Source organism: Sinohyriopsis cumingii, unplaced genomic scaffold (assembly GCF_028554795.1).
Source record: "Sinohyriopsis cumingii isolate HCF-2022 unplaced genomic scaffold, ASM2855479v2 utg001727l, whole genome shotgun sequence".
Classification (NCBI taxonomy): domain Eukaryota; kingdom Metazoa; phylum Mollusca; class Bivalvia; order Unionida; family Unionidae; genus Sinohyriopsis; species Sinohyriopsis cumingii.
The window spans coordinates 26,503-52,207 of NW_028316040.1; the positions used below are offsets into that span (position 1 = coordinate 26,503).

Here is a 25,705-nt window from a genome sequence, read left to right on the forward strand (position 1 = left end):
ACCACTCCTCTGGACCTGGGGAGTGTCATCTGTATTCACTATGAGTTTCTTTCTACCTGTCTCATAATCATTTATCTAATGCAGATAATCAATGTCTGACTATACTCACCAAAGAAATTAGAAGTTAATGTACTAGACTCTTAGGAAGGTTCAATGGTACAATGTCTGAATAGCTGTCGAGTCTTCCACAAAATTCTTTGTATTGATGGTTAACAATTTAAAAATGATGTATACTTCTAATTTTTTTATGTATTAGTTTAAATCCAGAAGCACGAGGCTGGGTCAATCTAACAATTTAACAAAATATGCTACAATACTGCAAATTTAAAGCAGACAGTAATATTGTTTTCATTTGTAAAAGCAGAGTGTTTTTAAAACAGACCATGGCTCCTAACGAGAATACTGCAACTGGTCAGAGAGACATTAAGATAAGATTTCATTCTTTTAGACTGCATAGTCCATACATATAAATTAAAAATATAGATATAAAATTTAAAAAAATTATACTTAAAAAATCAGAGATATTTTGTTTACAAATATACAGACACATCTACAACAATGGACTGTGTCTGGCAATGTTAAGAATAAAATTATGTAAGACTCCTAAAGAGTTCTTGTTCTATCTCTCTAAAATACAAGAATTTAAACAGATGTCATACTTCCACAAAGATTTCAATATACAATTCTTACTATTTTATATTCTTGTCATAATTGAAAACCCACACATTCTCATTACTTCCTCAAAACTGAATAGTGTTACCCCGCCAAGGTGGTTGGGATCCAAAGAACCTGACTGTGTTATAAACTGAACTGTGAACCAATCAAGTCAGCTAGCTAATGAAAATAATGCTTGTACCTAAATAATGTTTGGAGGAGGGAAAGGCAATAAAAGTAGGTGCAAAAATATATGATTTTGATTGAATGAAGACAAACTAGTCTGAAATACACCTGTATATTGACAACTTGCATTTGTGTAGTACAATCCATAATCTGTTAAGTACTGTGCATGTATATACAATGTAAATAATAAATCCAAGAATTCTAGTACAGATCACGTTATAAAATTCATGTATCAGTCATATCCCATTAGAGAACACAAATAACACAAATAAAATATCGGTGATCCTCATTTAATGTATATCCAATTGTAACCAAACAATTCACTAAAATATTGTTGCCAGTTGCATGTGACTATAGTTGACTACATGCTACTTGTACATGTACTTAAACAGACCTAAATTTTGGTTAGCTGGAGACAGATATCATCTTGCTGAGATTACCCAGGGCATAAGGCTAAACATAGGGAAACAAAAAGATGTGAACAAATGAAAAAGTTTAACAAACATCTCTGCATGATACATCTTCTTCTATTTAATTTGACAGCCAGATATCTATGGTTTCAAAAGATTTGAAATTTAATTTGTATTTTATGCCACCATTGGTGGCAAACATAAGCATAAATATTTTCCTGCAAAAAAGGAAACTTTTGCTGCACATTAAACATGTTTCAGTCACTTTGGAAAATGCAACAATCCATCAGATTCCATTGCTTTAAATTAAGTTTGACACTGACTTCCTTTGACGGAAGGTCATTTGTTTTTATTGAAGACTAGCTGGCTTTCTATGATAAACAGTGCATATGTTATTAAAGTCAGTACTAAAGGACTGCTTTGGAGGACTAAACAAATACCTGTTTCTTATTACAGCGGTAATATCAAATAACTGTTGTTGTTGTTGTTGTAGGGTTTAACGCCATTTTTCAGCACATGATAGGCTATACATGGCGGCCAGTATTAATGGTGGAGGAAGAACCCGGAAAACCCCGGAAAGAACCACCGACCCACGAGAAGCTACCGGCAAGCTTTCTCACATATCCACATTAGCCGAATCCGAGACTCGAACTCACGCAGATATAGGTGAGATGGCAGTGATCTGTAACGGAGAGCGCTTTAGACCACTCGGCCACTCGGGGCCCCTCAAATAACTGTAGAACATTGACTGAGACTTCATTTTTATAATTTGCTTACCATTTATATAGAATGATTTATGCTTGAAAAGTAATCAGTTTTCTCTAAGTTTCAGCAAAACTATTTTGTCTGGGAACATTTAAGAAACAGAATTAGCCATCATTTGGTCAGTTGTAGCAGTTACTGTACCTTATCCGGTTGATCTCTGTGACCAGAAATATTACCAACCCCCCAACCCCCCCCCAAAAAAAACAAAGTGTAGATCACACAGCATACAGTACTCATGCCATATGTCAGAATAAGCAGATTATGATATAACAATAGACTGTTAAGATGGTTTTTAATATGAACAAAGAATTTGTTTATGTAATAACAGATGGATTCCAGTGCATTTTATATCAAGTTTGCAGCTTCCCTTTATGGAGCCTCTGAATTTCTCGACTCCACACCCAGGACTGTAAACAGCCAACAATGTCGCAAAAAGATCACCACATGGTATAATTTGTCACCAATAAGGAAAAAACAATTGCAATTTGCGACATTGGCAAAGACTAGCAAGTTATTTTTTGTACTTTTATGAAGAAAAAAATATTTGTTTTGTTTATAAGAAAAATAAAAGTATATGACATTTCTGGAGCCATGCCACAATCATCTTATAATAGAATTTGTATGTGATCTTTTACCCAAAATGATAAAAAAAAACATTTTTCATGTTATTTCTCGTACTTTAATAAGCTTTTGTGTATGAAAAAAATACGTAAGAAATTTTGAGAGCCATGCCATGATCATGTCATATACTAATTTTGTTATAAAGGAACATGCTCACACTAAGTTACAGTTTACAAACATATTAGAGGAACTGTTCCTTCATGGAAGGCTTCATAGAAAATGAAGACTCTTATTTGAACCAATAACTAGTTTTCTTTCCACAATTCCATTAAAGTTTGTTAGCAGAGGAGCACAATACATTGTGCAGCAATACAATTTGAATAATCTAATTTTGATATTCAACGAATACCTAAATTTATGTAGAAGGATGTTTGTACGAGTACACAATAATCTGTAACGTCTCATCATATCTCCATCATCAGACCAACTGGATTTTAAAATATGACCCAAATACATCTAACTGTTGATATATGTATGAGCCATTAAAGTGTACATGGAGATGAGATGGTAATCTGAAAGCAGATCATGCACACTGATTTTTGTGTATTGTAGATGTTATCATTGACCCTACTATCTAGTGAAACAACAGCCCAGGGAACAGGCTTGGCACAGATGACAAACAAAGAAAACCATGTTGAGCAAACAGTGATACTTATTTAACAATTATTATTGGCTGTTGTCAGGGATAACATTGTTGTGTTACTTTACGACGTATAACTGTTGTCAGGGATAACATTGTTGTGTTACTTTATGATGTATAACTGTTGTCAGGGATAACATTGTTGTGTTACTTTATGATGTATAACTGTTGTCAGGGACAACATTGTTGTGTTACTTTATGATGTATAACTGTTGTCAGGGATAACATTGTTGTGTTACTTTATGATGTATAACTGTTGTCAGGGATAACATTGTTGTGTTACTTTACGACGTATAACTGTTGTCAGGGACAACATTGCTGTGTTACTTTACGACGTATAACTGTTGTCAGGGACAACATTGTTGTGTTACTTTATGATGTATAACTGTTGTCAGGGACAACATTGTTGTGTTACTTTATGATGTATAACTGTTGTCAGGGACAACATTGTTGTGTTACTTTATGATGTATAACTGTTGTCAGGGACAACATTGTTGTGTTACTTTACAACGTATAACTGTTGTCAGGGACAACATTGCTGTGTTACTTTACGACGTATAACTGTTGTCAGGGACAACATTGTTGTGTTACTTTATGATGTATAACTGTTGTCAGGGACAACATTGTTGTGTTACTTTATGATGTATAACTGTTGTCAGGGACAACATTGTTGTGTTACTTTATGATGTATAACTGTTGTCAGGGATAACATTGTTGTGTTACTTTATGATGTATAACTGCTTTACAAAGGTTTTTCTTTTTAGAATTACTTAGTGTCTCTCAATGATCTGCTACTTACCTCCTTTCTAATTTCATGGTCTATTCCACCATAGTAAACTAATCTGTAGACTTCCCTGGGATCTGATACCTAAAACAGATGCAGAGAATTAAGTAATTATGTTGGAAATATTTTACCTAGAACCTCTATGGTCATGAATTCCATCCTCAGTTTTAGCATGTCCATGGGTACCAGGTTGTTTATCAAAATTTCGTGGTTTCTTCCAAGTTTTCTGAATTTCCCCACCTTTAAAACCATATCAAGTGCTTTAGATTTTGTCATGCTAGGTGGGGGGGGGGGGACCAACAGCACTGTAACAACAGTACCTCCAAGGGACTGACGATTTACTGGCCAAAATTTATTTAAATAATCCATGAGAAGACCATATCATCTTCTTAACTGCAGAGTATTGAGACTATCTCTGATATCCTTACAAGACTACAGCATACCAAATTTGGTAAGGAAAATATTTTCTTACTCGTCTGAGGAAGCATTTTCAAATGATATTTAAAGTGCAGGACATAATTTTTTGTCATTACAATTGATCTTGAACCTAAATTCATGGATATAAAATATTCAACTTGTCTCTGACAATGCCAAAATATAACCATGTGCTAACTTTGGTTAAATCTATTATTAATATTAAAAAAACCCATAAAGAAACAAGAAAACAAACAACAGCAGCACCATTTAAGTGGTATCTTTCAAGAAATTTATCAGATATAACCATAAACTGGATTTGATGAAAATACATTAATATCATGCTCACAAGTCATTATAGCTACACCCTCCCCCCAAGTCAAGATCTTTTACATTAAAATCAATGTACTATCTAGAAAATTGCAATAAAACTAAATAACACAGTCATTGTGTTTATAGGCTCAATGAAGTACAAACACACGATGACCTATGACTTGCCTTTAAGGTCAATTAAATATGATTTTCAAAACTGCTTCACCAAAGTGAGCCAATATATTGATAGTCAGTTCTGCACTATTTTTATCTTGATGGTCAGCTCTGCACTATTTTTATCTTGCTGGTCAGCTCTGCACCATTTTTATCTTGATGGTCAGCTCTGCGCTGTTTTTATCTTGATAGTCAGCTCTGCACTATTTTTATCCTGATGGTCAGCTCTGCACTATTTTTATCTTGATGGTCAGGTCTGCACTATTTTTATCTTGATGGTCATCTCTGCACTGTTTTTATCTTGATGGTCAGCTCTGCACTATTTTTATCTTGATGGTCAGCTCTGCACCATTTTTATCTTGATAATCAGCTCTGCACTATTTTTATCTTGATGGTCAGCTCTGCACTATTTTTATCTTGAACAAATTAAATATTGCAAGAAATATTTAAGTGAAAATCTGATGTCAATGCCATCCTTCATGCAAAAGGAACAGTGACAAGGTTTTCAAAATGTCTGCTATGGTGTCATGTTGGAGGTCAGATGAACACTACATTTATTCATAAGCAGCAACATAATGCATTAATAGTATTTTCGGGGTAAACCCATACCCATACAAATATCTGTTCAGGACTGTTAGCCATTTGTTGATTTTCTGGATGGTCATCAAGGCAGCCATTTTGGAGGTTAAACCAGCATAATTTTAATAAAGGAATAACAATAATATATTGCAGGAAAGAAAACATTTTTAATGTTGGCATCACTATCTGTTTACAACAAATAGCTGCTACGAAATCTGGGAGGTTTCATTTTCATGTAGGACCAAGTAACATTTATACTGATAAGCACTGTAGTGAAAATCCTATACTATTATGGCTATCCCTTTAAGAGCAGTAGTGATAACAAACATTCAATATGGGCACCATTGATTAGCATGATTTTATTTAAGACCAATCAGACATCATAAAAAGTCTTTTATAATAAAAAAACCACTTCAATAAAACCATCCATTCAGTTCAAGTAGCAATAACAAGATTTTCAAAGTGGTCACCATAGCAGCAATATCTGACATCCAAGTAGCACCATTTTCATTTTAGGATCAATAAGGCATCATAAGAAGTCTTTTTAGTGACAAACCCCATGTCAATAAGACGATCCATTAGGAGAAGCACAAACAAATTTTTCAAGATGGCAACCATAGCAGACATACTGGATATCATACTGGCACCATTTTCATTTAGAACCAACTAGACATCATAAGAAGTCTTTTAATGAATACCCCATAATACTATCTGACCATCCATTAGGAGGTGTAACAAAGGTGTGTAAGATCACTTCATAAGAAATCTTGTAATGAATACCCCATAATACTATCTGACCATCCATTAGGAAGTGTAACAGTGTCTAAGATCACCTCATAAGAAGTCTTTTAATGAATACGCCATAATACTATCTGACTATCCATTAGGAAGTGTAACAAAGGTGTGTCAGATCACATCATAAGGAGTCTTTTAATGAATACCCCATAATACTATCTGACCATCCATTAAGAAGTGTAACAAAGGTGTGTAAGATCACCTCATAAGAAGTCTTTAAATGAATACCCCATCTGACTATCCGTTAGTAAGTGTAACAAAGGTGTGTAAGATCACCTCACAAGTCTTTTAATGAATACCCCATCTGACCATCCATTAGGAAGTGTAACAAAGGTGTGTAAGATCACCTCATAGAAGTCTTTTAATGAATATCCCATCTGACCATTAGTTAGGAAGTGTAACAAAGGTGTGTAAGATCACCTCACAAATATGCAGATGCATCACTTGTAATGAAAATCATCTCATCTCCTGACAATATTAGCCTATTACCATATCTGATTGAAGCTGGTCAGACATAGATATCCTCATGAGCGGTAAGAAACTCAGCAAATCAGATGGAAGATCACCTTAAGTTTGGTCAAAAACTGAAGAAAAACAGTCTTCGGAAAGTTAACAAGCAACTGTTGATGGAGAGATGACAGATGCAGGACCATACAATAAACTCACTAGGCCTAATGTTGGGTGAGCTACAAATGTGATGGGCTTACTCTCTGAAGAAGCTGTAAGCAGATTTAAATAATGTAAAAAAAACCTATCATACTGAATTTTTTTTCATAACTGATAGGTTATTTAAATATTTTGATGACATCATATCATTCTTGAATATGATATTTAATGGGTGGATAGTTCTGAAAACCTTACTCCAAATTTAGTTAAACGTAGCTGTATCTTAAGTATAAAGAGTAATGCTTTTCTAACATCGTCAGGAATCTAACAATTATATGGTTAGCTGCAATTAACTTAATTAGTAGTACTTACTGAGCCTGTCTGACTGAGGGAGGCCCATATATCTTTGGTCAGGCCATTGGAAGCATCAGTTGGTTGATCAATTGGATAAATATGGTGATGTACCAACCCAGAAAGATGAGTTCGGACAGTTTTCAAGTGTCGACAATGAGCAAGCCCTAAACATGGTGGCATATGAAATACAAAGAGACTATTAGATGATTATTTTATGCTAGTCCATCAATTAGTGGATTTTCCATGAGAAATAATTTTGATAATCACCTGGAATGAATTATCAATTTTTTTTCTTCATTCAATAGCGTTTTGACATTAGACGTTGATAACATTATGACCAAAGAGTTTCATCTTTCACACTGTCAACTGCATCATCCAATGGCAGCATGTTAACCTCTCACCATTTTCTTTGCCAAGACCTTGACCTTGTGGCAGGGGACTTGGCTAGTACGTACAACACACTGTTGTATCAAATTACATACTTGGACTAAGTTTGATTAAAACATCTTATAGTTCAAAAGTTCTTTTCCAGACATCCTAAATGCACCTGATCTCTAAAGGAATGGCTATGGTACAAATATATCCTAAATACACCTGATTTCTAAAGGAATGGCTATGGTACAAATATATCCTAAATACATCTGATTTCTAAAGGAATGGCTATGGTACAAATATATCCTAAATACATCTGATTTCTAAAGGAATGGCTATGGTACAAATATATCCTAAATACATCTGATTTCTAAAGGAATGGCTATGGTACAAATATATCCTAAATACATCTGATTTCTAAAGGAATGGCTATGGTACAAATATATCCTAAATACATCTGATTTCGAAAGGAATGGCTATGGTACAAATATATCCTAAATACACCTGATTTCTAAAGGAATGGCTATGGTAAAAATATATCCTAAATACACCTGATCTCTAAAGGAATGGCTATGGTACAAATATATCCTAAATACACCTGATCTCTAAAGGAATGGCCATGGTACAAATATATCCTAAATACACCTGATCTCTAAAGGAATGGCTATGGTACAAATATATCCTAAATACACCTGATTTCTAAAGGAATGGCTATGGTACAAATATATCCTAAATACACCTGATCTCTAAAGGAATGGCTATGGTACAAATATATCCTAAATACACCTGATTTCTAAAGGAATGGCTATGGTACAAATATATCCTAAATACACCTGATCTCTAAAGGAATGGCTATGGTACAAATATATCCTAAATACACCTGATCTCTAAAGGAATGGCTATGGTACAAATATATCCTAAATACACCTGATCTCTAAAGGAATGGCTATGGTACAAATATATCCTAAATACACCTGATCTCTGAAGGAATGGCTATGGTACAAATATATCCTAAATACACCTGATTTCTAAAGGAATGGCTATGGTACAAATATATCCTAAATACACCTGATCTCTAAAGGAATGGCCATGGTACAAATATATCCTAAATACACCTGATCTCTAAAGGAATGGCCATGGTACAAATATATCCTAAATACACCTGATTTCTAAAAATAAGTCAAAGCAAGGTACACTAAGTTTTGACTTCTGGGAAAAGCTATTTCTAGCTTAGGAATTTCCAAAAGATCAAACTTCTCCAAAATATTATCGATTAATTATTAAAACAAACTGACACATTAAAAATAAATGTTTGTACTACGGCCCACAGGATTAAAGACTTTGCACCAGCTTTCACATACATGCATAAATTATGTAAACACAAACACAAGATGCAATACTGTTTTACATCTGATGATGTGTTATTCCAATAATGAATAAGAGTGTAGGAGTGATGACGTTTTTGTTCACAGTGTGCCACTCCAATCTGTATTGTGTCACAAAGTAATGTAGCACAAAATAATCCATACAGCAGAAATGCTGACCTAGCTCTTCTTCAATAAAAATTACAAATAATACTGTCAAGACCTTTTTCATTCTGTCATGTCAATCAAGTCCAAATGTAAAAAAAAGTCAAGCAAACAGTATCAAATTCAGACAGGTGAAAACTTAATGTCGCTAGAATAGTTTTGTTTACACTAGACACGTTTCTGCATAAGATTAACAGAGATTATGGCTTGAACCTGTTTCCTACAAATTTAATTACTTTCTGTTTCCAAATGTATATCCTACAAAGGGAGTGAGAAACTGACAGACAATAGGTTTAATTTCAACTGTTTAAAGTTCAAAATGGCTCATACTTACAGCCATAGAATGCTCTGGAGAGAATTTGTTTCCGCATTGTGTCACACAGCTGTTTTAGGGTATTTCTGTTTTAAAAAATCCAAGACAAAAATTATGCAACACTCACTCAACACTAGCAAAATGACAGCAATACAGCTACATAAGAATTCTATGTCCCTTATTTTATAAGATGGGCAGTAATAATTTCTTGTCCGACTGCCTGCATATTACAATGTGAAGGCTTCTATAACCAAAAATGAGGGATGTGAAAAGCGTTAAACTATATCAAAATGTTTATATATACCTATAAGGTTTAGAAAACAAAAAATTACTATATTTTAACCCTTTACTTCCCATATAAAAATCTAACCCTCTTACCTGTGCGTCCCATATGACGTTCGTGACGTCATACTCTTGCTCCCCATAAAAACACAAATCCTTAAAAAAAAATTATTCTCGCATTCCTGGAATAGCCTCAATTTAACCTAAATCATTTCTACCGAAAGTCTGCATTTGTTATTAATGCCTGATTACTGTAAGTTATTATTTGTCATCATTTCCTGATAAAAACAACTATCGAAGCACAACTTGTTTTGTTTTAATCAGTGCAACTTTTGCTTCGAATCTTTAAACATTAATATGTAAATACAAACATGCATTTAATCATCATACTTGGTAAAATTATTGTTCAAAATATTTAACTAAAATATTTCATTGCCGTGTTCCGGCTATATTCTTTGTAATATCAGTTAGAACTCACAAGTGAATCTGACAAGAGGCAGAAATGTAATAATGGCGGACATCGCATTATCTAGGCAGTGCTTGTTCATTAGACAGACTGTAATTATAATTCATTTGGCATATACATTAAGGAATATATAATATTCATAAGAAACATGATATAAACATTCAGTGATTAAATATTTAGCGCTTTAAAAAATAAGTCTGAACTATATTACACAATGCGACGTTGGATAAATCAATGTGGTATAGAAGGTCAAGGTTATTTTTTCATATCACTCATTTTGTAATGATAATAACATAACACAGCCAAGAAAATCATATCTAACAAATAGAAAATAATATTACCAGTACATACTAATTATTACAACTATAATTATCAATAGTATTTTAAAAAAAAAAAAAACAATTAAAAATAGATGGGTCATATTAAGAAAATCCCCGTTTCTAAAAATAGATGCACCCACATGGCATGCGTGGCGCCATTTTACTCTGGTCGTAATGTGATTCAGTTGGATATAGGAATATATTTTATGCAAGGATGTACTTCAATGATTCATTTCATCGTCGATGAAAAACTCAGGTACTGTTTTGTCGGAAATAATGAAATTCAGCATCACATTTTTGATTTTATTACATCTTTGGAGCTTGAAATTATTCGTACTGTACGTGTGACTAATATTTTAGATTTTTTCAAGCACAATTCAATGTTCTTCACAGAATAATATTTTATAAAGTTTATCCTGCTTTCCATACATGGCCTTATTAAAGCTTATTAAAAATATTTCATAGTGAGTTCTTGTTATTTGTCAGTAGTGATGTGGTCAAGGAAATGTCATTATATCTGCTGTGAAAGAAGGAAAAAACTTAATTAGCTAATGTTTCATTTCATTGAAGAGCTGATTTAAAATATAATATATAAAAATGAACTATTTAGCGAATCACTTGTTCTCAGACTTTCATGTTGATGAACAACACAAACAAACATGAGAAGAAGAAAAAACTATAATTGTATTGGTGCACATCACAGCTACTCCTCTACTATAACCATGTTTTGATGAAACAGGCTGTGACATTCTATGCAGCATAGATGGACGTTGCAAACGACACAGCCAGATTTGGTTTCTTTACGTCTTTTTTCTTCATGCTTGGTACAGTATTTGCAGGTAGATTTCTTCCTTTTAAGTGTCTGCAGTCTGTGCGTCTCAATATTGGCCTGTGTCACTGGGGATACAGATTTTCGATGCATGGCAACCTTCCTGCACTTGAAACTTCCTATGAGCTGCTTTGCCAAATTAATTCGAAAATCTAACTGTCTGAATCTTTTTCTTCTTTCATGACTCTCAGGATGACTCTCCACCATTGTTATAAAACTATTGATGATACATATATTTATAATGAAATGAAACATATATCGCCACCATTTCTTTGAAGATCGTCCAACTGGATATTTGGCCCTGAGTTGGTCACATATGTCAACCCCTCTGTAGTACTGTTGGTAATTTGTGATGGCCTTTGGACAGTTAACCAATCGCACTGTCCCATCTTTCTGTTTCCGGTTAGCAGTATCAATGATGGTTGGATCTGCTGCTGTGGATAGGACTGTCACTGGTTTTTTGTCCTTCCACAGTGTGGCTGTTAGGTTTCCATCCTGTCTGACTAAATGGTCCCCTGGCTCCATATATGGTGGATATTTAAATTCCTCTGGGAAGCCTTTACGGTTTTTCCTCATGGTGCCACATGCATATATTCCATGTCTCAATAAACTTCGCACCAGTCGAATGGATGTAAAAAAGTTATCAAAATATACATGATAAAATTTTCCTCTCAGAGGCATAGTAACCTTTTGCACAACTCGATAGCCAAGACCCTTCATGCTCTCATTCACTTCACCTGTATCTTCCTTCCCCTGGTAAAACTCGAACTGGTGACAAAAACCAGACAAACTATCACAGCGCATCCATACTTTCAGGCCCCACTTGATTGGCTTTGATGGAAGATACTGCTTGGCCTTGTGTCGTCCCTTGAATGCAATCATACCTGTAAAGTGCATTATCTTCTTAGTAAATCATTTAATGAAGTATTGTTTGAAATTTTAATCTAACCTTAAAATAGGATCAGTGAAATAAAAGTTAATTTATGTTTATTTTTAATTTATTTGTATTATTATGAAAAGGTATGCATTAAATTTCAGATATTCATGAATCTAATGTTTAGATTTATGTATGGTGATTTGATAGATTAGAGTTGTTATGGATATCTAATGTATGTTTTTGTGTGTATATGATATGCACACGAGTGGTTCTTATTGGACATACAAATTAACATGAAGTTCTTTGTTTTAATTTTTATAATTATCACATTAATGTAAAGATGAAAGACAATATAATATGTATGCATACATGTATGTATGTGTATTTCTTTAAATGATCTCTATATGTGAGTGTTTCTGCTGTGCAATTTACTGTTGTAAAGAAGTTGTAAAGAAATACATTATTTGTATTGAATGTAGAAATGTATAAAAACCTTCATCAATGGTTTGATGTTGGCGAGGCTTGTATTTATTCGCAATGTTTGACAGAACTTCATCCAGTATTGGACGGATTTTGTGAAGTTTGTCATGGTTAGGATGATCAGCAGGAAAATCGGTGTTGTCATCATTTAGGTGAAGGTACTGGAGGAGTTTTTCAAACCTTTTGCGTGGCATTACATTTTTGATTCCTTCATTTGATAGAAAATTGTCATTTGACCAATAAAAACTAAAGTCAGGAGCTTTCATTATCCCCATGAATATCAACATGCCAATAAAGGCAGACATCTCAGGCACACTGGTTTCTGTCCAGTTTGCATCACTGATTCCTTGATTCACATGTTGTTCAGCTGCAAATTGATTTGTTTTACTAACAATCTTTTCAAAAAGTCCAACTGGAAAATATAAATGGAAATAGTCTAGTTCTGGTGCTGTTTCCAGCAAATTATGTGATGGTCCTGACTGATGAGTAAATGGACTTCTGTCAACATCTTGCACGTCTGCAAACCAATTTGGCTGATCATCATCAGTGTCACTTGAGTCTGATGACATTTCAATGTCGATATCTGATGACAGAATTTCAGATCCTTCGTCATTAAAGGCATCATTGTTTATAAAAGCTGGTATTTCGTTGGAACTGAATCCAGAAAAATCGTTTTCACTGCCAGACAAATCACTGTAATCAACAGACGAGGACGACATCGCTATGACGAAATCAGGGAATTCCTTTCGTAAATAAACAATTTCACTTCCGGTATCATCTGTTATACGATTTGATTGAAACTTTGCATATTGAAATGAATGGAAGAAATGAACAACAAAGATGTTCTTAATTTTGTTATTTTATTTTATATGACACGCAAATATGACAGATATCTTATTTTAAACACGTTAAAACTACATTATACATTACAATGTATGGAAGAAGATTTGCCGTATTTGCCGCGCATTCTGCGAATATGATTATCCACATAAAGAACATGATGACATTATGAATTTATACTAGTAATGTAAACTTTCGCATTATAATTGGTAAAAATTACAAGTATGAGTAACATACATCTGTTGAAAAGGCCATAATATTTACATCGAATTGAGGTAATACAATTGACCCACGACGCCATTTTTGATGCGGCCGTGGAAAATCCCTCTACGTATAATTGGTCGGTCAAATTTAGATTTATAAAGTTCTGATGTCAAGTAATACGTCATTCAAATCGAATGTTAGTAAAGATGATTTATTTTTTGACCAGCGTTTTGTTACCTCATGGCGAATCAACGTTTAAATGGAAATTTGTAACCTATTCATAGTATATATTGTGTAATGCGTAGAAATGCGTAGATGGGGGGCAAAGGTAAAAGTGTAGTTAGGCGTAGACGGGGGGCAAAGGTAAAGGCGTAGAAAAGCGTACTTGGGGAGTAAAGGGTTAATTATAATTCAGGATGAATTAGAAGGTGGAAGTATATACATGTGAAAGGGTGAAATTACCACATTAGGTACCAATATAATGCAGGTATTACAAAGGATGATGTTTCCATATTTGGTAGTAATATAATACTGATATCACAAATGGTAATGTTTCCACATTAAGTACCAATATAATACTGGAATCACAATGGGTGTTGTTTTCACATTAGGTGCCAAAATAAAACTGGTAACACAAAGGGTGATGTTTCTACAACAGGTACCAATATAACACTGGTATCACAAATGGTTTGGTGCTTATGAATGCAATTTTTAATTTTTTTTTACAGAAAATAGTTTGAGTTTAAATTCCTTCAGGAATATGAATATGGGGAAGGGGGGAGGATATGAAAAGCACAATCAGGATGATCAAACAGAAAGTGATTTTTTTTAAAATCATAAATATCAAGTGCTTAAGAACCTGAATGCTGTCATGATTACTCCTTAAATTCTAGACTGATATTTATCAAATAGACAATGAAGGTGAATGGGGAAAATAATGAAAATGAAAATAAAAATAAAAATCAATGAAATGTTGATGAGAAATATATATTAACCCTTGCCTGTGCAGGTTTCCCAACTTTGATCTGCAGTTGTTATTTTGCTGCTCCTGGGAAATAGCATAAAACTGTACATCAGACTGAGCCAGAGGACTTGGCCCCCGGGGTGCACGGTTCATCCATGGAAATGTCTCCAGGGACCTAAATTTGGCTTTTGGATCCATCATCTCAACAGCTGATAAAAATAACAAAAATTGTATTCTACATTTTTATATATCTTATATGCTTGCTTATAAGTCAATTCATATAATGCCCCAGCAGATATGTGACTATGTTGCTAGAAGTAATTGGTAGAACAAAAAACTTGGACACTGATCTACCAATGTGTTACAAAATGGCAGATCAGGGTCTATATTCTTTGCAGCTCGACTTGATTTATAAGCAAATTTATATGGTAAACTACCATTGTATAAAATATTATTCTTGTACTGTCAATCAAAGACCTCATCAAATTTGGCACTGGCAAAAGTACTGTGAATTCATCTATTTTTGTGAGCATAAATTTTTGAGGTTTTGCAAAATATGGCATTTCTGTTGGTTCCTGAATCTGTGTGGATTGGGGTAGGGGCCGTTTTGTTTTTACAGAAAATAAATGTTTGTTGGGCTTTGAAATGGGTTGCTTATAGCTTTTATTCATCCACAAATGTAAATTGGTGCTTTAAATGGACTGAATAAAGTCTGTTAAAGCAATTATATGTTGAAATATTCTCAATTAAGTCTGATTCTGCAAAATAAAGCCACAATAAACTTTAATTCAGACAAGATTAACAATACAGGATGGTGTGTAGTATTATATACCAGTTTACCACTGTAATTTTTCCAGGACTTTCCTGAGTAATCTTGGTATGAATTTAATGATATTAACATAATGTTTTTCATTTTTAACAAAAAATAATTCAAACAATTATTTTTTTCTTCAAAATACAGATGTTAAGTCATAAATTAATTTTAAATACTGCAAACAGAATTACATTTATCATCCTTTGTACACACGTTTGACACCTGTCACATTGGCAACATGGTGGCCAAATTAGATGTTGTGATAGACATTTGGGCCATGAGCATTCAACTTTTGGACAAATTTTGGATGTAGAAAAAGTCATTTTTTAATTATTTACTAGCTATGTGAATGTGTTAGGCACATGTATTCTTTTGTAAGACTGCAAATCAACTAAAGAATTTTAGGAGAGCACTTCTTTTTGTTTGAATTTTATGCAATTTCTTAAGTCTAATAAATATTTTCTCATTTGTTAAGAAAGCATATTTTATGAAAATTGGATCTTGTCTGGATTTCTCTTGTAAATATCTTGGCTGGGTGTTGACATGCCACTCAAAGTTTCCCTGTCAATTATGCGAATCATGTACACAGCAAATTATAGGCTTCAGTGTCAACACTTCCTTTTATTCAACAAACATTCTAATGTCAGCACAATGCCTTTATCAGGATATCAGCTATAGTGTTAGCTTAATCATCCAACTTTAAAAAGTTTTTAGATTAGAACTTATACAGCTATTAACATACACACAGCAAATTCATCTACTATTTAGGTTGTTGTTATTGTTGTAGGGTTTAATGCCATTTTTCAGCACAAGATAGGCTATTTGGTGGCCAGTATAAATGGTGGAGGAAAAACCTGGGAAAACCCAGGAAAGAACCACTGACCCACGAGAAGCTACTGGGAAGCTTTCTCACATACCCACATTGGCTAGATCCAAGACTTGAACCCATGCAGACAGAGGTGAGATGGCAGTGATCTGTAACAGTGAGCAGTTTAGACCATTCTGCTACTCCGGGGCCCCCTAATATTAGGTAAAGGGAGTGGGCTGCAATTTTCTTTTGAGCCAAGATAATATTTATAAAAAATAAGATAATTTTAAAAAAATATTAATGTAATGGATATAATGTGCTGATGTTGCACTATAAACCAGCACAAGATAACTTTTGAGCTAATGACTGATGGAATTGTTTTATTAAAAAAGTGTCAGGCCCCTGACGTAGATCATTAATTTTTGTCCCCTAATATAACTGTGGTATGCCATGTTACATAACAGGGTATGTTCAGAAATACCATGGTATAAAATGTTTCCTGGTATCCAGCTAAAATGATTACATTTCCTGCTGAAAGACATTCTGTCAGAGATATGAAAACAAAATTTACATGAAAAAATCAAAATCTTACAGGTATTCATACATAATGAACAGTTATCAGTAATCTATTCTACTGAATGGATTCACATCTGACAAATACACATTAAAAAGACACAAAATAAATGGAACCTTTCTGTTAAACCCTGACTTTTCTTTCATTAACCAACCTTGTTTCATATTTTCCTAAATCTAACTAAAAATAGGAGCTTCCTGTACATTGTGCTATTGCAAGATATGAGAGAGTCCTTTAGGACTCATATGCCAGTATTTACATCAGGCAAGTAGGAGTTGCCACCCTTGTTTCAACACAATTATACACTGTAAGCAAACACATATGAATTAATGTGTTATGGCTTGAATGAACCCAGAAACTGTTAGAGCTAAACCATCAATATAATTACAATGGATAATTCCTGAAAACAGGATATTTATCACAGACTAAACTGATCACATTAATGTTTGGAAAAATAACATCCCACCTATACATAATGTCGACTTTAAAAGTAGCATCTATGGTAAGTAAGTCTTCACGGATGCTAAATAATTACCTCCCCTTTCCATCACTAGCTGGTGGCAACCCATCTTAGGGATGTTCTTAAGTGTAAGCTGGAGCAAAATGCCAATGAGGATGCTCACGTTTCAGTGGAGGGGTGAGAGGGATTTTAATCATAATGTGATTGGACAAGAATTCTTGAAGAAACATAATTTACAATTTTTATGTTTTCTTTTTTCCACTGAATACATTATCTGATTATATTTGCCTTCAGATAATATGCAAGATGAGGAGGAAAAGTAAGAGTATCCACTCTACCTTAGTCACCAATAAAGAAGTGCTTTGGGCAATGTGACTACATCATCAAGGAAGGATAAACCACTTGCTTGGACAGGGAGGGGTTACAATTATCGTCCTGGAACATCTGCCATCAGGTTTAGTAAATCTCTGAACCAGGGCCTGTCCCATCAGAGAGGGGTGATGACTACATTGTAATTCTGGCCCTCACTTTCTGGATTATATCTGGGACAAGGATGGAAAGGGAAAATGAGTAACCCTAAATTCCCTCTCAAACGGTCAACAGGCATCCATGGCACAGGCCTCTGTTTCCAGGAATGGAAAAACAAAGGTAGACAATTGATGCCTCCACTTCACTGCAGGTCTATGACTAGAAGGTTGCACTGAGAACAGAACTGATATACAGATGGAGAGACTACTCCATGTGAAGGAGTAGGCTTATCAATGACAGTGAGTTGGCCAGGATGCTGAGTATGCCTGTGAAATGATCTACCTGCACAAGACATGATATCAGAAGCAGCAGCAGTGAAAATGTCATACAATGTCACAAAGTTTCAGTAACTTGTTCCTTCCTTGTTTGAGGAGATATTTCACCTCCTGAATTGTCTGACATATCAAAATTATTCATCCTCAAAGCAGGTCACTGCAATTATTATGAAGCATTGAAAATGGCCTTCATCTTAAGGCAGTTGATATAAAGGCTTCTTTCCCTGAGATTCTACATGCCACTGTCATAAACCTGTGCAAAAATTCACTCCCCAAAAATAAATGAACATGGATATGTGCCGACTGTAATCTCTGGCTGGACTGTTTTCAGATAGATTCATATGGCTATCAACTATGTTTTCACAGTAATGTGAAGGTGACAGTTCTTGGTAGAGGTCAAGATCCAATGATCTAAGTGACTGGAACAGGGCCAGGAGGGCCATATGCAAGGGGCACGTAAAAGGGTAGACAGCCACACTGAGAACAGCAGTTGAAGGAACTCATACCAAGGCGAAGACCAACTTGGAAGGCTGAAAAAGTAAACAATACACAAGGAAAAGCAATCCCAGTTAAGATGAGCCTGAAATTCCATACCAAGATGGACAATATGCTGTGAAGGAATGTGATTTAAATTGTCTCTATTCATAAGAAACATCATCAGAGAAAGAAGGGCAAGATGGTTCATGTCCCAAAACTAGAATACTTGCCAGATGTTTTTGCAGGATACTGACACTGCCATAGAAATCATCATCCTGAGGAAGGCAATGATGGATTCAAAACTTAATCTCTATCCCACAGTAACTAAAGCCGACACTTGAGACATGCCAGAATGGGGATGTGAAAGAAAGCTTGTCAAGACTGATAATGTACTCATCCCTTTAAACAGAAATCCATGCCAACCAGTCTGATCCTTGGAGCAGTAACGAACTAACTGAATCAGGCCAATTACATATCTGATCTTTCCACTCACCTTCAGTACCAAATCCTGAGGCAAATGCCTGGAGAGTTTGGCTTGCAAATTTTTTAAGTGCTTGCCTGATGAGAAGCAACTTGATTTCCTTGAATAAAATGTCTGCCTTTCTTTAGTCAATCAGGACATTTGTCATGGCAGGGAATGACAAAAGGGGGGGGGGGGGGCAGACAAAGGAGAAGTAAAGCCTTCCAAAATCAATGGAATCAACCAATTATTGCTGGGCAAGATACTGATCCAAGTCTGAAGTAGTGTTGCACCCTCCAGAAGTGTTAGCAAGTGGCTAGTATGGGGATTCTCTGTATATCATCCTAGGGCTTGGGGCAGGAGAAACGAGGCTTCCTCCTCCCCTCTTCCAGACTGCTTGTGAAATCGAGGGTCCATTAGTTGCCTAAGTACAAAAAGGTTGCTGCTGTAAGGGAGTTGAACATATTACCCTTCTGTTGGTAATCATCTCACCTCTAGGATTAAGACTTGGCAGAAAAGTAGATATGGGCAAGGATGACTTATGGGGTAGCTCCTGCACAACCTGCTTTTCAATTTCCTCCATGTGATCCCCAAAAAGTAAGGGTGAGCCAAAAGGTAAAGGATGCGATGTTACAGAGTGATGAGGTTTAAGTGACGACAAGCACAAAAACGTTCCGTCTCACCAAACCCAGGCTGCATGAAGCAAGAAAGAGCACTGGCCATCATAGTGTGTGCTATCTGTTAATGTATTTGTCAATGCAGCAAGATTACTCCCACATGTGCACATTCTTAGCCATTTCCACCAGGTCGATAATAACCAGAGATGCTAAATCAAGCAGGGATGATACTGCAACAATGTTCAAGATCAGCTTCGAAACTGGGCCAGTCAATTCTGTAGAAAGGAGGGACAGACATAATCACTTCTGTTATTTCCTTGTCCATGCCTGGAATATGTGTATTTTGCGTGGAACTAGAATGTGGAGTGTTCAGCTCCCTCATCAGCATCAACCGAAGACTTAACCCTGCAGACCTGGTTCAATGATGGTGGATGGGGAAGCTCTGCCTGCAACAGGATGGACTATTATTTCTTCTCTTGCTGTTTTTATTCTTAACTCCTGCCTGTTCTGTGTTAGCTCTGTTCATACTGTGAGGGAAGTAGAGGTTGTCCCCATCCATCCTCACCAATGCTGGATGGGTTATCCACATCCAGGATGCCATCCATATTTGGTGAAAGCATGCCCAATGAAAGAGAAGATTCAGTATCCCCCCATGTGTGGTGTGATACCTACTCAATGGATAAACCATGAATGAAAGAATTATTTCAAGAATTTTTTGTTTGGAAGTAAATTCTTTGTTTTGCATTCACAGTTTGCAGATTAGTAGTCATTTAATTTCATACCAACTTCTACAAATACACAAAATAATGGAGGCCAAAAATAAAACTATGCAGATGCAAACAGCAGTCACCTGAATGTTGAAAAGAATACTACCACATCAACATGCACAAATCAAGTAACATCAATGGAAGCTGACACAGACAACAATAAAACAATACTACCACCTTTATGAGCACAAATCAAACACCTGTCATGATCAATCACTTACATCCAAGGAAATTTATGCCACCAAAGTGTGAAGATGCTAACTAAATTGAAAGACAGTGGAATCACTCCCTTGTTTACATGTGTTTCATTACAGACCAACTTCAACCACTAGACTTGACAATAAATAAAAAGTACAAAGAAGAATTAAAATCCCACTACCACAACTGGCATGCTACACAGGTCATGGAAGCCATCATGAAAAAGTAAGATGTTAACGGTGATGATCAGTGAGTACATCATATTAGTCAACCTTTCAACCTCATTACTTTACAGTACTGACGATGGAACAACACACAGTAAGAAAATGGGCACAGGTGGGGATGTCGTCATTCTATGTGTCTCATTTTTAGCTGGGTCTTTAGGTTCAGGGCAACAACAAATCCCAAGAAAACTGGTCCCACATGAAAATATCCAATACTACAGTGTCTCACTGTGATTTTAGCAAGAAATTCTGCCATATTGCATCTGCATTATTCTGTCTTTCCCATTTCAGTTATCCTGAGCTGACAGTTGCTGTCAACACGATTCTTTAAATCTAAACTGGGGATAAGTGGGGGTCCGCATAGAAATTCTCACAATGCTGGCCACAGGCTTTTGAGTTAGGATCCAGACATCACTGTTGAATGAATTTTGATCTTGACCTTTATTTTTTTGCCCCTCTTTATTTACACAGCCTGGTGGGTCAGGTCTCCTTAGACCACAAGGTGCAATGGAGAGACAATTATATAGTATCCCAGAAGATTTGCTTGCCTTAGATGCTATATTAAAGGCTATACAATATACAGACTGGGAAGACACATTTTCATTTTCCCAGGAGGGCTAGTTATGGGAGGCAGGAGTTATTTTCCTAATGTTGATGTAATCCATAACGCATTCAACAGAGAAAGCAGCCTGGAATATCTGTGTAAACTACTTTGTCAGTAGTTGTTTATGGTAATAAACAGTTGGCATGCAATCCATATCCAGATAAATATAAAAACAGAAGAAACAAAGAAAGAGAAAGACAGAAATATAAGCACTATATTGGATCTTATAAGTAATTTTTAGTACAGTGTGTATCATTTCAAATTCTGAATAAGTGCCCAGATTAACCAAAGTCAAAATCCAAGACGTTTTTATAGTGTGCGATCTGAACAAGTAATGGCCAATTAGATATCAGGATTCTGAGTTAATAGGAGTTTGAAAATAGGAATGGTTATATACTCTTTGAGTCAGAGGAAAATGACGATAATTCATAAATTGTATGGGGTTTCTGTTGTCAAATTTCCAGATACCTACGAATGTTATCTGGTCTAAAAGCAGTGGTGATGCGGAACACAAAATCTGTGGCTTCTTCATCTTCCATACTAGATGCTGAGGCTGAGCTGCTAGTGCTACCCTCTTTGCTGCTGGAAGACAGGGTAGATAACCTACTCCCTTTCCGCTTCAGCCTGGGAAACACTTTGCCTGAGGAGAAAAGGGCTGCTACGGTTTATACTCTTGACATTCAAACACAACATTCATAAAAGCATAATTTTCAGAAATATGCTCTAGTCTCATTCATAAGAGCCTGATTTATCTGTTCATTTTATTGCAATAAATATATTTAGACAATTAAAATCAAATATGTTAATCCAAGAGTTGAGATTAACACATAATATTCACCTTTACAAGTGTACTTGTGTCTTAAGAATTATGTGACACATTGTGACAATGTTTAGCACTACTGTAGAGAAATGTCACTGAGTAGGGCAAAAATAATGCTCACCATGTCGAACTGAAATGTCACTGAGTAGGGTTAACAATATTTACCACTTTACAGTGAAATATCATCGAATAGAGCAAACAATCCATAGCACTGTCATACTGAAATATCATTGAGATGGGCTAACAATGTTTACCACTTTGCAAGTGAAATTTCATTGAAGAGGGCAAACAATGCTTAGAACTATAAAAATGAAATGTCATTAAACAGGGCAAATAATCCATAGCACTGTCATACTGAAATGTCATTGAACAGGGCAAACAATGCTTAGAACTGTCATAATGAAATGTCATTGAGATGGGCTAACAATGTTTACCACTTTGCAAGTGAAATGTCATTGAATGAGGCAAACAATGCTTAGAACTGTCATACTGAAATGTCACTGAATAGGGCAAATAATGCTTACTACTTTATAAGTCAAATGTCATTGAATTTGGCTAATATGTTTTGCATTATCATAGTGAAATGCTATTGAATAGGGCCAAACAAGGTAAGAAATTTATAAAATTCATTTGAATTATGCGAACATTCTCTTTTTGCAAGTGACTTGTAGCATTTAATATTATTCAACTCTTCAAGCATTTCACTTAAAAATGAACACACATATAATTCCTTCAATCTTTTGCATGGGTACCAAGTTATTTTAGGACAATAAGCACACATCATGACAATGAGCCCACATCACATATCTCAGTAATACCTTATGACATCACACATTACATCGTTACAATGTACTAAGCAAAACAAATGAGAGATTGGAATGTCTTTTAAAGTCATTTCACTAAGCCGTTTGACATTTCTGTAAAACAGATTTCAGTTTTTTTTCATGACATGATAAACAGATTCTTACACATGTGCTCAATTCAAATCAAATTTTATGAAACTCAATGAATAATTTTGATCTCTTAGAGTTTCCTCTGCCCCTTACCACCTCATTTTTTATATCTGGACATTTCTGATGGGGCATTGGGTCAAAGTCATTTGCCGAACAAAATGGAATTCACGAGCACTATGTAGTGTTGGAACAGGGTAGTCGCTTACTAGCTGGTCTAGCAAAGCTGAATGTTCTTTCATCAATATACACTTGCATGAAATCAATAGGAATATTGTTTATTGTTATTGTCAATTCATTTTCCTTATATACAAGGTAACAATTTCTAAAGGCCTGATTTGCAAGCACAGGTCACCAAGTTTTTAAAATGCACCAAAATTAAAACTTTTCTAGCATGTTCATTTAAGAAAACTGCAAATATCTGGCACTGGAAATATAAAGTGCTTTACTGCGAGAAAAAGTGGCTAAAGGTGCATGTAAACTACATGGTGATGCCATATGTCACTTGTTTCTTAACGATGATCTCTTAAATCAGCAATCCTAATACAGTAAACTTTGTTTCTAAGGCAGTCCAGAAGAGAAGAAATTTCAGCTTATTTTCTAGATTCATAGCAAGAGGTCATTTGGACCTGATATTACTCACATGGAATACACTGGTCTAAAAGCCAATGTAGTAATAAAACAGGTGCCTTGGGCTGAAAGACATCTGTCAAAATATTTTTTTAACTATTTGGTAGAAACAGTTGCTATCTGACATCTGGACTCAATGGTGCATTGGCATCTTTGTATGAATGTGAAAGGTGTTTATGCTGTGACTTTACCTATCACACTGGGTCTGATATGGTCATGAACTTTGGGAGAGACAGCATTTATATTTATAAAAAATATATAATTTAGTAACAATAGGCATACCTTTTTGGAGGTAAGTATTGTTTGTATATTTTCCATCTGGTTGCTAAGAAACATTCATACCAAGTTTGATCAAAATTAGCTAGATCATTCTGAAGATGAAAATATGTTTTCCATATGGATGCTATGGAAATCATACCAAGGTTATGAGAGCCACCTCTGACACAATTTTGACAGATGTCCTAATAAAGATGAAGTTTGATAAAAACTGGTTCAACGAATCTAGGAATCAAAAATAGGTTTCCATATGGTTGTTATGGAAGCCACCCACTCATATTGGAGTCATTCAGACACAATTTTAATAAAGTGTATCTCGAGAAATATTCCTAATAAATTTGACCAAAACTGGCTCTGCTGTTTCAGATATGGTAAAAATAAATCTTGCCAGCTATTGCTAAGAAAGTCACACTGTTGCTAGAGTAACCATCCAAGGCAAATTTTTTTTATAAACATGTCCTAAGAAACATTCCTACCAAGTTTGATAAGAATTAGCACCCATGGGTTTTTCACCTTGTTCCAACAAAAGTTACACTAATGCTAAGGTAGCAAACGTAATTTGTATAGCACATGTCCTAAAAATCATTCTTACAAAGTCTGATTGAAACCGGCACAGCCATTCTAGAAAGTTAAATCATTTTTCATATGGTTGCTTTCGAAGCCAGGGTATTGCATGAGGAGTCACCATGAATACAATTTTAATAAAGCAGGTCATAGGAAACACCCCGACAAAGTTAAATATAAACATAACATTGTTCATGTAAAACAAATCCTGCAATATGGATGCAGGCCATACCATGAACTCACTTGATCTCATGGACAAGTGAGCTATAAAAAAAAATGTGTTCAGTTCCTGGGGAATAAAAACATGCTCATTATCTGGGTTTTCTTGCTATATATTAAATTTACTGTATTGATAGTGGGCAATCAATAGATTCAGGCAAATCAATGGATAATATCCCTAATGAGCTGCACTTAGTGAAAACCCTTAATAGTTGCATCATTCTATTTTCAAACAGTGAATGAGGTTCCATTCCAGGAAGAAATGGATTGTACCAGATAACTGTGTAGATCTATTTTCAAAAAGTGAATGAGGTTCCCTTCCAGGAAGAAATGGATTGTACCTGACAATTGTGTAGATCTATTTTCAAACAGTGAATGAGGCTGCCTTCCTGGAAGAAATGGATTATACCAAACAATTTGGGTAGATCTATTTTCCAACAGTTCATGAGGTCCCCTTCCAGAAAGAAATGGATTATACATGGTTCCCACGCTTTTTTAAAGATAAATCTCCAGGTCATTTCCAAGGATGTTCCAGGACGAAATTAATTTTTTCAAGGTTCACATATGATCATTACTGAATATAATTAACAAACACTATAGCTTATAAAACATGCATTTTTTAAATTTAAATGAAAGATATTTCTATTTTGAGACTGCCGGAACATCTAAG

The 25,705-nt window shown here is 35.1% G+C and overlaps 1 protein-coding gene across 4 annotated transcripts in view; it reads right to left on the bottom strand.

Annotated features, from left to right (window-relative positions):
• The window catches only part of LOC149771684 (small G protein signaling modulator 1-like), a 110,859-nt gene that overhangs the window by 25,283 nt on the left and 59,871 nt on the right, over nt 1-25,705 (bottom strand). For 3 of the 4 annotated variants that reach the window (XM_089948229.1, XM_089948231.1, XM_089948227.1), the window contains exons 12-16: nt 22,049-22,216; nt 14,802-14,979; nt 9,530-9,594; nt 7,313-7,458; nt 4,076-4,144 (exon numbers count right to left, since the gene is read on the bottom strand). In XM_089948229.1, the coding sequence (XP_089804355.1) occupies nt 4,076-4,144; nt 7,313-7,458; nt 9,530-9,594; nt 14,802-14,979; nt 22,049-22,216 (626 nt within the window). The remainder of the gene's footprint in view (nt 1-4,075; nt 4,145-7,312; nt 7,459-9,529; nt 9,595-14,801; nt 14,980-22,048; nt 22,217-25,705) is intronic. The other variant, XM_089948230.1, reaches the window with a different exon arrangement.